Here is a 13869-nt window from a genome sequence, read left to right as displayed (position 1 = left end):
CTAATTCTAGATATTTGAGGTTTTTTTTTTAAATATTTAAATAATATATAGTTTATTATATCAATCATTCTCGACTAAAACGTTTGATTTTATGTTTTATAGTTTTTTTTATATATTCATCATCAAACACACGATATTTCAATATAATATTCGAAAAATTGAAACTTTTTTTGGGTACACAAAAGATATTACGTACATTTTAATCATTTTAGTTAGTTATTGGTAATTTAAATCGAAGATTATCGATATAATTATGTTAAATTACTTGGAATAAGAAAATCTAATTTTTTTTAAATTGTATGATATACGTTTTGATCAAACAGCCTGACAACGTTGTAATATCCTTTTTCTCGTGAAGCCATCTTGGCAAATACTTAATCGGTACATTTGTGGTGAATTTAATTTCAAATATTTAAATATGGGTCGAATGCACGCACCAGGGTAAGTTTTTTATTAAATTTCTTCAGCTTCATACGTTTAATAATTGTAAAAATTGTTCAATTACCAATTATCGATGGGTTTTTAATGTAAACATTACTTAGGTTATGTTACCATGTGGTAATTATATTGTTCTCGTTTTTACAAATTTTAATCTTATTATAGAAAAGGTATTGCCCAATCGGCATTACCGTACAGAAGAAGCGTTCCTACATGGTTGAAAGTAACACCTGAGGAAGTAAAAGATCACATATTAAAATTAGGAAAGAAAGGAATGACTCCATCCCAAATAGGTATTCACTTCCGACTATCGTGACGTTATCGGATTATATTTGGTGTTTTATTATCTTTCAGGTGTTATCCTTAGGGACTCGTACGGAGTGGCGCAAGTAAGATTTGTTTCCGGTAACAAAATTTTACGTATTATGAAATCTATGGGAATCGCTCCCGATCTACCGGAAGATTTATATCATTTGATTAAAAAGGCAGTAGCTATTCGTAAACATTTGGAACGTAACAGAAAAGATAAAGACAGCAAATTCAGGTTGATTTTGGTAGAATCGCGTATCCACCGTTTGGCCAGATACTACAAAACCAAAAGTGTACTCGCTCCAAATTGGAAATACGAATCAAGCACGGCGTCTGCTTTGGTTGCTTAAGTTTGTGCTTCGTATTAAATTAAAGAAATTAAAAATTTTTGACTAAATCGAGTTTTTTTTTCCTGTAACCTTCATTTCATTGAGTTTTTTATATAAATTTCTTTATTGGCAATTTTCTATTAGCAAAAAAGTCGCAAATTTCAAGAAATTAACCCAAAATTTTGAATTAAAGTCACATTAAATCTGACGGAAAAAATATTTATTTGCATTAAATTCTCGAAATTTCATTATTTTGTGATAAAATACCTTAAATATGCACCGTAGAGGTATATTTTAAGTAAAAAATTATTTAGAAAATATATTTGTGCGAAGTACGTCAATTTTAACAATCAAATTTGCCGGTAATTTTTGACAGACGCGTAATTAATAGTATATACACCTAGATGGCGCTCATTCTAATTTAATCAATTATTGTGAACTATCTTAATTATATATCTATGAATTTCATAAAAACGATAATACTAAGTTATGAATATCCGATATGTTTCGATAGATATTGATATCTCTAATTAAATAAATTTCCCTTATCTAATCATTCTAATATATAATTGTTTACCACAATATATAATCGATATTTAAAATTCCAATTTTATTTAGTATTAATATGTTTGTATAGATAGCGCGAGTCACTGACGACTTTTTATTTATAACGTCAATTCGAACGCTACGTTTAGAAAGTGTAATTCGCTTTTTTGTTATCTCCTTTTATTTGCGTTAAAAGAGTGAGAAAACTTCTTATATAACTTGAAAGTGTAATTTTTCTATGGTGCGTTTAGTTATTTTACTCGGAATTCGAAGTAGTTCTAAGCGATTTGTAACCGTATCGCCATTGGCGTTTAATAATCACGTGACGATATTTTCATATTTTTCTTGGTGCGAAATCAATCCGGATAAAACAAGAAAACAGAGCTCGTCAGTCATCGGCCATTTTACAATTAAGGTTCCAAAGTATATTTAAAAGTCATTCTAATCGTGAATAGTTTCGTTGTAATAATAAATTTAGTTGTTTTTCAATATTTCATAATTAAAGTGTGGAATCTCGTAATTTTAAGGATTAAATAAAAGTAGACTTAAAAAATTAAGATGAGTAAGGTGTGTTGACATCGTAGTATTAGTGACATTCGTGTCCTCCGCTAAACTAGGTGCTTTAGGCGGAGTGTACTATTAAAGTCGGAGCCCTGGAAGGCTTAAAAGTACAAACCATGGGCAACAATGCCGCTACGGCGAACAAAAAAGTAGATTCAGCGGAGAGCGTAAAGGAGTTCCTGGACCAGGCCAAAGAAGATTTTGAAGAAAAGTGGAAGCGGAATCCGACAAATACAGCAGGTCTAGATGATTTCGAACGAATTAAAACCCTCGGAACGGGTTCGTTCGGCCGAGTTATGATAGTGCAGCATAAACCTACTAAAGAATATTATGCAATGAAAATATTAGACAAACAAAAAGTGGTGAAATTAAAGCAGGTGGAGCACACTCTAAACGAAAAGCGGATTCTACAAGCCATCAGTTTTCCATTTCTCGTGAGTCTAAAGTTCCATTTCAAAGACAATTCGAATCTTTATATGGTGCTTGAATATGTGCCTGGCGGTGAAATGTTTTCTCATCTTCGTAAAGTCGGCCGTTTCTCCGAACCGCACTCGCGTTTCTATGCAGCTCAAATAGTGTTGGCTTTTGAATATCTCCACTATCTAGATCTGATTTACAGAGATCTGAAACCAGAAAATTTACTAATCGATTCTCAGGGTTATCTTAAGGTAACCGATTTTGGTTTTGCCAAAAAAGTCAAAGGTCGTACCTGGACGTTATGTGGTACACCTGAATACCTCGCTCCAGAAATAATCCTCAGTAAGGGATACAACAAAGCTGTTGATTGGTGGGCTCTAGGAGTATTAGTTTATGAAATGGCAGCCGGTTACCCTCCATTCTTCGCTGATCAACCTATACAGATTTACGAGAAAATTGTATCTGGAAAAGTTCGTTTTCCATCTCATTTTGGCTCAGATCTCAAAGATCTACTCCGTAATTTGCTACAAGTCGATTTAACAAAAAGATACGGAAACTTAAAAGCGGGAGTGAACGATATTAAAGGTCACAAATGGTTCGCTTCCACAGATTGGATTTCCACTTTCCAAAAGAAGATAGAAGCTCCATTTATACCGAGATGCAAAGGACCAGGCGACACTAGTAATTTCGACGATTACGAAGAAGAAGCCTTGCGCATCTCCTCTACTGAAAAATGCGCCAAAGAATTCGCCGAATTCTGAATGGTTTATCATGAAATAATTTATGTAAGTAGCCTTGCCACTGTCCCAGGCTAGTGACAGACTGCTGCCAGGGGCTCTTCCAATAACTGATTCGTGCTTGCTCGATTGGTCCTCTGTACTATTTTATTAAAACTAGAGTTAATGCAAAAAATAATTACCTCCTTAATAAACCTATAAATATTTTAAATTTGCTAATGTGGGGATGTTAATAGGATGTAGAATAGAATATAACAATCAATTTTAGCTTTCGAGGTAGAATTTTTGTAGTAACTTCAGTTTTTTATTATTGTTTTAATCAAATATAATTACCGTAGAAGGTTACTGCCATCATGAGGTATATTTCAAAAAAAAATTATAACGGAGTTTCAAAGTTACCTATTTTATATATTAAACTCTAAATTTCATTTTTTCTTAATGTACAATCAAAATATCTTTATAAGCATCCATATATTATGTCACATGTCAATTGTAGAGTTTTTAGTTCCCCAAATGAATGGACTATAACTCTTATTTTCTATTATTTTGGAGTTGGATGGAATAACTTTGATGAATGAAAGGACTATAATTTATTCTCTTTCTTGATTTCTTCTATTTTGGAATTTGATGGAATTACTTTGATGAATGAAAGGACTATAACTTTTATCACCGAAATGTGGATTTTATGTTGCTTTTATTAGATGTTTCAACAAAAATCCTAAGTGAAAAATCGAGTCAGGAGGATTATGAAAATGTGAAAACTTGTGACGTCGTGTAAAGGGGTTTAAAAATCCCAAAATTCTTGTGACGTTATTTATGGATGTCCCTTTTAACGTGAATTATTTATCTTTTTATTATATTTTTGCTATATTAGCAGTTTTAAATTAAAAATTTTCATCTACACTCAGAAAAAAAGATTCTCGTCAAGTTTAAACTGTTAATAACAATTTTAAGTGAATTTTTACCATTTGAAATGCATGTTTTTTTCAAATTTCTATCTTTAGGGGAATTTGATGCTATTTGAAATCGCTTTAGAGCACCGGTTCGCCAATAGTAGTCGTTAAAGCACAGTTTTTGAAAAAAAATTTTTCTCCAGTGCGAGTTACGCAAAAAAAAACTTTAAAGCGATTTCCAAGAGCACAAAATTCCCCACTAGGTCCATCGAATTGATTTTCGTTATTGCAAAAAGTGCATATTAGAAATTTGAAAAAAAAAGTTCATATTCAAATTATAAGTACTTAAAATTGAAATTAAGAGCTCAAACTTGAGCTCAAAGACCTTGACCCATACAAAAATAACTTCAATATAAAAAAAACTACTTGAAAATGTTGTCAAATGATGTTATCTTCAAAATCAACACTCGACTTGTAGTATCGACACTGAAATTTTCAATTGAATCATAATCAATGTATATCTGATTTTTTTTCTTTCTATATTGAACAAATTGTATATACGAGGACTGTTTGTTTTTTAAACCTCCTATCGCTCCGTGCAGTCAATCAATAAAGAAATTTATTTTCAACATGTCTAATATCCTAACCTCTTTTAAATCTTCCGTTTGTCATAAAAAAATCATCGAATTTCGTATAGGGCGTGATTTCTAGTCAATTCAAACGAACGCTCCTATATGCCAATGTGTTTCATTATTTCAAAAATTCATATTTAAAATTGGTAAATTTGAAATCCCTCAATAAAAGTAACATTAAAATTTCAAAATGATGCAATTTTATCTTGAACTTATATGAAGAAAAAAAAAATAATTTTCAAACTAAAATTTTGTAATAAATAAATTCGCCATTCACTGTCAGCTCTACAATACTACAAAAGTCATTTGTATGGGATATTATCTAATTACCAATACGAGGGATGTACATCAAGTTCTAGAAATATTTTGAATTATTTTAAAATTCAGGATGAAATATTTAATTAATGCAACTTTGAATTGGATTAAAACTTTGAAAAACAACCAATAATTTATAGATTAAGATCAAAAGGTTAATTCCCTAATGTTGTAAATATGGATTATCTATTGGAAAATATTTATTTACAGTAGCAATACAGTATGACGTACAGGAATCCTGATAGACGTTTTATAAAAAAAATATTGTTTTACATATATTTGATTTTTCACTAACAAAACTCGAATTTCTTTCATAGCTTTATTTTCAATTGCATTTCAACACTCCACTGTATACATGACGCACAAACTAGTTGCGTGACGAATGTAGCCAAGATGGCGGAACTACTTCCGTCGTCCATAGTTGTATTATACAGAAACGTATATTTGCTTTCTGTATATTTATAGTTATTTTTCGAAATTTCGTAAATTTAATCAATTTTTGCACTAAGATGTTTCTATATTATGGAATTAATATTGTTCAGTGTACCGTTTTACTATCAACAACAGAAGGAATTGGTCTTATTCTATAATTTTCTATGGGAAATTTCCTAATAATAACAAACTCTGTGAATTAATTTGTTGAAAGGAAAAAATACAATTTTGCACGTTGATATACACATATTCTATAAAAAATATATCAAACAATTTTATTTATTACTTATTGTAAATATTGTATCATATTTTGCACTATTTACATTAAATAGTGTCCCAACTTGTTCATTTTTTTTAGTTCTTAATAAGTGCAGAGGTACCAAATGGGGATCATTGTGAAAGTAAGGCATTACCTTAGGGCAAATTATCGCAATATCTTCTATTAGGTTTAAGAAATTAGATAAATATCATAGAGTTAAATATATATATATGGCTGCCTTTATAAATATGCTTCACGTCTTTCAATTAGTAAATTTTTAAGAAACTAAGCAATTTACCATGGATAAATTTATACTAAAACTACATATTTTTTTATTTATCAAATGTATTTTTAATTATTTATTGTGAGTATTCAATTTCACTTAGTATAAAACAGCTAGGAAGAATTTTTAAATCTGGCAACAATGTGATCGACTCGATAGGGAGCGTGACGTCACTACCGTCATATTGTTGTAGTCCACTTTCGAAACAAATTTTGTGAGGTAGTGTGTGTCTTTAAAGTTATTTAAAAAAAATGTTCAATTAGTTTATTGTTGTATAATATGGTAATGTGTTTTGTATTAGAAGATATTTTAATATGTTTACGATGATCGACGTAGTAAAAACTTTGTTTGGAAAGTGATCCTTGACATGCCCTAACAATGGCGGTGTGTGACGTCAACACTCCTATAGTCCACTATTACGTTTTTACTAATAAACCGGAGTTGATAGTTTTCAAAATAAAAAAAAATATTGATAAAAGAGGAGGTAATAATAAAATTGGAAGGAAAAATAATTTACAGGTGATTTGATGTCGGGAAGGGTAGGGGGGTGAGTTTTTAAAGGTAAAAAACAGTTTTTCTCGATTTCCGGCAAAACTACAAGTCTTATGAAAAAAAGTTGAATAGCAAAGTTGTAGGTAATGACGAGATCTACAACTTTTGTATTTGCACTTTTTTCATATAACCTCAAAATTTATGTGAAAAATTAAAAAAACCGAATTTTTTGTTTTTAATTTTTGTTTTTTACTAAAAACTTTTTTTAAACAAAATTTTGTGAAAAGTTACCTTTCTATGTCCCATATACAATGTAATTTATTTGAAATATTCATTTTTTCAAGTTATTTTGACATTATATCGAAAAAGCACCGTAATTTTGAAACGAAAATTCTCCCTTCAAGGTATAAGTTAAAAAAAAAAAAAGTCGCTGAGATTTTTGTTCATTGGATGGATCCAAAAAATATTTCCATGAAAAGTCAAAAAAGATTTTTTTTAATTATGTACAATTTTAAGTTGTTTATTAAAATTTTCCACTCTAATTACACAAAAAATGTGAGATTCCATGTTACATCGATAAATATAAGTAATTAAAGTGAAATATTTTAATAAATATCTAAAAACTGAACATAATGTTGAAAAAAATTTCGTGTGCGAATTTTTTTGCCTTTTCTGTGAAAATTTACCATGGTGATGGTAATATTTTTTTACACCATAAGAAAATAGAGATTTCAACGAATAAAACACACCCCAATTTTTTTAAAAAATCTGTTACAATGAGGGGATAATTTTCGTTTCAAAATTATGGCGATATTTCGATATTATGTCAAAATAACGTGAAAAAATGAATATTTCAAATAAATTACATTGTATATGGGACATACAAAAGTAACTTTTCACAAAATTTCGTGAAAAAAAATGTTTTTTGTAAAAGATGAAAATTGAAAACGAAAAATTCGGTTTTTTGAATTTTTCACATGAATTTTGAGGTTATGTGAGAAAAGTATAAATACAAAAGTTGTAGATCTTCTTATTACCTACAACTTTGCTATTTAACTTTTTTCCATAGCTCTTGTAGTTTTACCGGAAATCGTTTTTCCCCTTAAAAACACGCCCCCTTTGCCTTACCGACCACATATCGCCCGTACTATTATTTTTTTTTTCACTTTTTATTATTTTCAAAGGCTTCTACCCTGGTCTAAAAATATTTTTTAACAATTCCAGTTTATGATCATTCATATAATTCCATAATAAATTTAAAAATAATATCTGATAAAAGCCCTCGAGTATATCTTGACTTTTAAAGTACTACAAGTATTTCTATGTACCTATTTTATCGAATATTTTTAAAATGACAATGAGAATTTTTTAGTTTTAGTATAAAATTTACTGTGTCGTATCCCTCCTCCATTTTCATCCAACCACCCCCCCCCCAAATTTTACGAAATTCCTACAATATTATTGTAAAAAACAAATGTTTGGTATGCCTTAGTTTCAGGTAATCTTTTACGTGTTATTATGTTACTATATATGTGGTAGTCTGTCAGTGTTTTGTTTCAAAGAAATTTAAGGATATGATCTGAATTTATTTAAAAGATACAAAAAAGTCGGTCTCGGTGACTTTTATATTCAATTCATTCAATATTTCGTTAATAAAATATCATATCATTAATCGTAATATTGAAAATATTTTACCTATGAGTCAATACCTTACGTATAAGTATACAGGAATACGACACGTGTTTTACATAGTTGCCACGTTGTAGCGAAATAAATCTTATGTTTTTTAAGATGTCAATTGTCAAATTGGATCAGTTCACTCAGATCGACTTGATATTATAAGAAAAGTAGGAACTAAGCAGAAAAAAAAATAAGTAAAGATCGGTGTGTACAGAAAATCATTTAAGTTATATAGAAACCTATTTTTAAAAGAAAAATTAACATCGTCAAGTTCTATTTTTCTTATTAATTGGTTATGTAAATGTTGATAGATTTCACTAGTCCGAAGTATTCTATTTAGCGAGTGTTTATTGATTCGTTTCGAACTATTTATCTAAAAAGAAGAAATAAACACTTTACAAAAAGTTTACGATAAATCTGCAGTAGCTCCTTTTTAAAAAATATATATAAATATAAATCAGCTTTAAATTTGTAGCCTTATGTGATACATTGAAATATATAATTAGCTTTATAAATAAATGTGTGTATAATTTCATTTTTTTTCACTGTAATAACCAAAAGTAGATATTAGAAACCTCATTTCCCGACCTTTCCTACATTTTCTTACATCAAAAAAAGCATATAAGAAGTACACTGAAAGAACAAGCTTCACTTAGAAAAATAAATATTCCCTAATTTCAAATGTATAGACATTAAAAAGGAACAATATTTGTTTGTCCCTAAGATTTTCGTCAACTTTCATAATATCACATGAAAACTTAATTATTTCATACTGCTAAGTTAAACACATATTTTATGACATTGTAAGAATAAAAAACTTTTCTCAGTGTAATACATCGTGTTATTTCGACGTAACAATTCTTCTTTTTTATGAGTTATATTAAATTATGTTTTTATAACAATACCTGTATTATATTAAGTAAAACTTACATTGTTAATCTATGATAAAATTATTATGTTTCTTATCAGTTTAATAAAAATTAATTTAAAATCCTATTATCCAGAGGTATAGTTATGGATTTGAAGTTTTGCAATAAACAATAACAAAATAATAACATCATCCCCCGTACTCCCCTCCAATATCCAATTTTGTGATGTGTCATCACAAATATTTGCGAGTTTTTTTTAGACTCACCATTATTAGTATGCGAGGTTTTCTATAAAAAGAAGAAAAATAAATTTAATTGAATATTTAATCGTGTGTAAATGACTTGAACGACCTCTAATTAAATTTTATATGTTGGTGCAAACGGCTTGAAGGTAAAATTCCACTCTTCGAATCCCCTCTACAACGAATGATTCTCATAATCCAATCTGTTGATTCACTTATATCTGTCAACGTCAACATTCTATCTCTGTCTAGAGAGTTCTTACTGGCCGAGAGCTATCTCTACCTGATACCGGAACAACTAATATTCAGGTAGGAAAAACATGAACAGCAGAAAGCGTTCGTTCTATCGTTGTTTTCTATCGAGCATTGGAAGAGGATAGCGCTATCATCGATTGACACACTTAACGGACAACGCCGATTAAAAGACCTCGCCAAATCTTTCAAGTACATAGTGTGGCACGCTTTCGATTTTGTCGTTTTTTTTTTGTAAATCAACAGTTAAAAAACAGCAAAGATGACTGACAAAGTAGAAAAGTCCAGGTAAGTGATTGTATATAATAATTTTTGCAATTCTTGATATTAAAATGTGAGTTTACGAAAAAAATGTAGTATCCAGGGCGGCAGCGGTTAGCGGTTTTTAAAATGGCGGGAGAGAAAATAACACGAGTAATATAACTTGCTAAAATATGTTTAGTTTATAGGGTAAAAGGAAAAAGTATACATCATTAAATACATTTGTAGTTGAAAGTTATGAAATTGCAGGTTATTGTATGTAAACTTTTTTTATAGTTACATATTTGAAAGCACGCCGATATACAATTTGCAAAACTTTTAAAGTAAGGTTTATTTTATACATTTCTTTCCGTTTTTTAGTTATAGTTATATTCGAAAACTCTTCAAAAATCATATTTTATTAATTGGGAAACACATTTTTTCTTTTTTTCCTTAGAAAGCCGGTATTCAAACAACCAAGTATAACCCATTACGTCACTTTCTGTATTTATAATTATTGCAATAACCAATAGGAATATAGTTGTTAATTACAGTTTTAAACTCGAGGCTTCTTACTTTCGATCGTTTGTATTTATTAAATGTAAACTAAATTTTTGTAAGTTTTGGCGGTTACAAGATATTACCAGTGGCGTGCTATATTTTAGTTTCATAATTATCTTAAAATAAAGTCGAGATTTTTTATTTAATATGGAAATTCTTCAGTCTATATTCAGTTATTATTTTCTTCAGTAGTTTATTTTCACGAGTGAAATAGTTCGGAGGCATTTTGCCAAAAAAATAAAAACTAATTTAATGTATTTGGCAGATTTTAATCGCGATAGAAACTAAAGTAACTGATTCAAAATTTTCCATTGGATAAAATTTATGAAAATAAGTTTTTCTAAATGATCTAGAAAAACATTCGGCTGTCGCACTGATGTTAACCTTGTTCATAGTATAGAAACCAATGGCATGACAATAACCGGATATAAGGGGTCGTTATGTTGTTACGCATCGAATCATTTTCTAGTTTCTTGTAGTGTCTTTGAACTTTATGCAATTGTTGTCGAAATCGTATAAATTATTAAATTATTTAACCAACTTTTCATTTCGATTATTACTTCACATTCACGTGAATATATAACGTGAATTCAGTTTCATATTTAGGTGTTCTTTTGTTTCTTTATAAACGGATCTTGAATAAATATACAGGATGAATAATAAATTTCCTGTTGTTCAATAATTAAAATGTTTCGGATGTATATTCATTCTAATATATAGCTAAAATCGACACCGGAAATGATAAGATATTTTATATTTCCACGAACTGATATAAAAATTTATTACCCGCACGATTTGTCGACTTTATAACGGCTTTTTTTATTAATAATTTCCAAATTTCTCCAAATAAAATTTTTGATGGTTTGCATTTCCATTTAACGACCATATATTCAAAACTTAACTTCTTAAACCTTCTTAGTCGATTACTGACACAACTTGACAGCAATAAAGACTTTTTACCATGAATAATGCGTTAGGGAGTGTCCATAAACCACGTGGTCATATTATACTCCTTTTAGAGCTCCTCCCACGTAACCTGTTCCGTAACCCTTCCCCCCTGTCAGTTGCTATGTACTCTTAAATTAATTTATTAACAGTGAATTATTTTTTCACAATGTATTCATGATTCTTCTTGAAAAAGAAGCATTTGTACTCCAAATAAAATCATTTTTTTTTAACAAAATTTCATCTGTTAATACCTCCTCTCCTGCGTCACGTGGCTCAGCGTAGTATTTGAACTAACCTCCTCCCTCTTGTCCGAACTACGTGGTTTATGGACGTTCCCAATCACAAATCCCTTCCGATAGGTCCGTTTGGTCCCATATTGTCTATTGGGATCTATCATGTCCTCATTTCTGGGGATTCCAGTGTTTACAGCTGATCTGTTAACCCCACTCCTTTTAAAAAGTCTGGAATGTGGGATGGTTTTAAGTGTTTGTTCAGTTTTTGAATAATAACTTGATTGATTTTGGAAAATTGTATGATTAAATTATTGTGAATTTTATCTAAAAATTATATAGAAAATTGAATCGTGTTGTTTGTAGAGAAAATTTGGCAACAACGCTTTAGACATTGAAGCTATTTTAATAATCTCGATTCTATAAAATTATAACCTGATTTTACGGTTGAAAATATATTTTCTCATTAACATTATTTAGCGTTATTTGAGTTGAAGGAAAAATTGTTTTTTGTCGTGTATGTGTTTATTTAAAAAATTATCGTATTTATGACACAGAAAATAAGAATTATGATACGTCGGCATATAAATATACCTAGTGGAAATATTTTTTCTTGTATGTAATAAAATTACGTTGTAACAATTTTATGATGATCCGTCTAAAAATATATATCGAGTTTCCCACGATTCGTGATAATTTATTTTTATAAAAACATGGGCGTAGCAAAAATTTTTGCAAGTAATATTTTTTTAAGCGTTGAAATCACCGAGGAAGTTGAGAAAACAAAGGAGGAAAAGGTCGTGGAAAAACCGGAAACGGTCGAAAATGGCGACGTCAAAGAAAACGAAGACGAAAAGGAAAACGGCGACGAAAAATCGGCGGAAAAGAACGGACGCGAAGAATCTGAAGGTAAGTAAAATGACAGTTGAAGGTGACAGGATAAGGACGATTCGGTTTTTGTTTATAGAAAAACCTGCTGTGAAAAGGAAATCGACGGCAGCTAATGACGCCACCGACGGGGAAGGTAAAGAAGAAACTGCTACCCCGGAAAAGAAAGCCAAGTTGGACGAAAAAGAACCAACGGAATCGGCAAAAACAGACGCAGAAGTAGAAGCTTAAGTTTCAATTCTATTTAAAAAAAAATCTGTGTTCAAAACAATTTCTAACGTTTTTTTTATAAATATATATATATATAAATGTATGTAATTGAATAATGTGTGACGTTAGGGTCTAGTTGTGTGGATATATTATGAAAAACCGTCCCTGGCGTTCGACATGAATTTTATTTACATATAACGAGTAATTTTAGAAAAATTGCATTTAATTTTTTAGTTGATGTTGCACAATTTAGAAAGGAAAAATTTCTTGTCTGTTGGTCATTCTACAAAGTCTCGATGATAAATGAAAAAAATTTTGTCGAACATATCAAGCGGTGGGAGGTATTGCAGATGACGTGGTTCGAATATAAATTACGTCACGTCCACTTCGATTTCTCTCCATACAATAATAATAATTAAAACTAACACTGCCCTTTTTATTATTTTCTACTAAATCTCGAATTATTAATAATAAATTTCTTTTCTTATTCTAAGAATATATATTTATACACTGATAAAACTTATTTGTTTTTAACAAAAAGATCTATAACAATAAAAAATAGTACAAAGCTTCCGTGTTGTATAAAAAAAAAATAGTTTTTTATCGCTTTTATAAAAATGTTACAAATATCTATATATGTATGTGTGTGTGTAAACAAGAATTTAAGAAAAAAGTTAGTACGTAAGAAAATTTTTTCATTTATTATTCGAGAAAATTTATATTTTCGACAAATTGCACTCAATATTTCGAAATTAATCTTTGAGTGTGATATGGAAAGTCTATTTCCATCAGCTGTAGTGTTTTTTACATTATAACTACTACAAAACCTGGAAAATGTAAAATTTACTTGAGAAAAGCGACATTTTCGACAAATTGCACTCAATATTTCGAAATTAATCTTTGATTACTGTTTTTGGTCAGTTTTTCTCTAGGTAGGAGACAAATTGCACTCGATAATTCAAAATTAATATTCAGTAACATTTTTGGTAGTTTTTTTCTTTGTTTGGGAGTCAATTTCCGCTTGAGTGTGATACGGAAAGTCTATTTCCATCAGCTGTAGTGTTTTTTACATTATAACTACTACAAAAACTGGAAAATGTAAAATT

General features: G+C 29.6%; 3 protein-coding genes across 3 annotated transcripts; all 3 read left to right on the top strand.

The window, feature by feature from the left end:
* The first annotated feature begins 315 nt into the window (after positions 1-315).
* Positions 316-1144, top strand: LOC130443935 (40S ribosomal protein S13). The gene is made up of 3 exons (XM_056778835.1): positions 316-441; positions 604-731; positions 793-1144. The coding sequence occupies exons 1-3, from the start codon at positions 419-421 to the stop codon at positions 1095-1097; spliced, it is 456 nt and encodes a 151-aa protein (XP_056634813.1). The 5' UTR covers positions 316-418; the 3' UTR covers positions 1098-1144.
* An 835-nt stretch (positions 1145-1979) lies between these two features.
* LOC130444087 (cAMP-dependent protein kinase catalytic subunit 1) lies at positions 1980-8911 on the top strand. Its single transcript, XM_056779074.1, has one exon. The coding sequence runs from the start codon at positions 2300-2302 to the stop codon at positions 3359-3361; it is 1062 nt and encodes a 353-aa protein (XP_056635052.1). The 5' UTR covers positions 1980-2299; the 3' UTR covers positions 3362-8911.
* Positions 8912-9573: 662 nt separating this feature from the next.
* Positions 9574-13413, top strand: LOC130444310 (uncharacterized). The gene is made up of 3 exons (XM_056779388.1): positions 9574-9974; positions 12420-12574; positions 12633-13413. The coding sequence occupies exons 1-3, from the start codon at positions 9949-9951 to the stop codon at positions 12782-12784; spliced, it is 333 nt and encodes a 110-aa protein (XP_056635366.1). The 5' UTR covers positions 9574-9948; the 3' UTR covers positions 12785-13413.
* The last annotated feature ends 456 nt before the right edge of the window (positions 13414-13869 follow it).

The sequence above is a fragment of the Diorhabda sublineata genome, chromosome 5 (genome assembly GCF_026230105.1).
Source record: "Diorhabda sublineata isolate icDioSubl1.1 chromosome 5, icDioSubl1.1, whole genome shotgun sequence".
NCBI classification, from domain to species: domain Eukaryota; kingdom Metazoa; phylum Arthropoda; class Insecta; order Coleoptera; family Chrysomelidae; genus Diorhabda; species Diorhabda sublineata.
The sequence above is the reverse complement of the archived record's forward strand: the minus strand, read 5'-3'. Positions and strand labels throughout refer to the sequence as shown.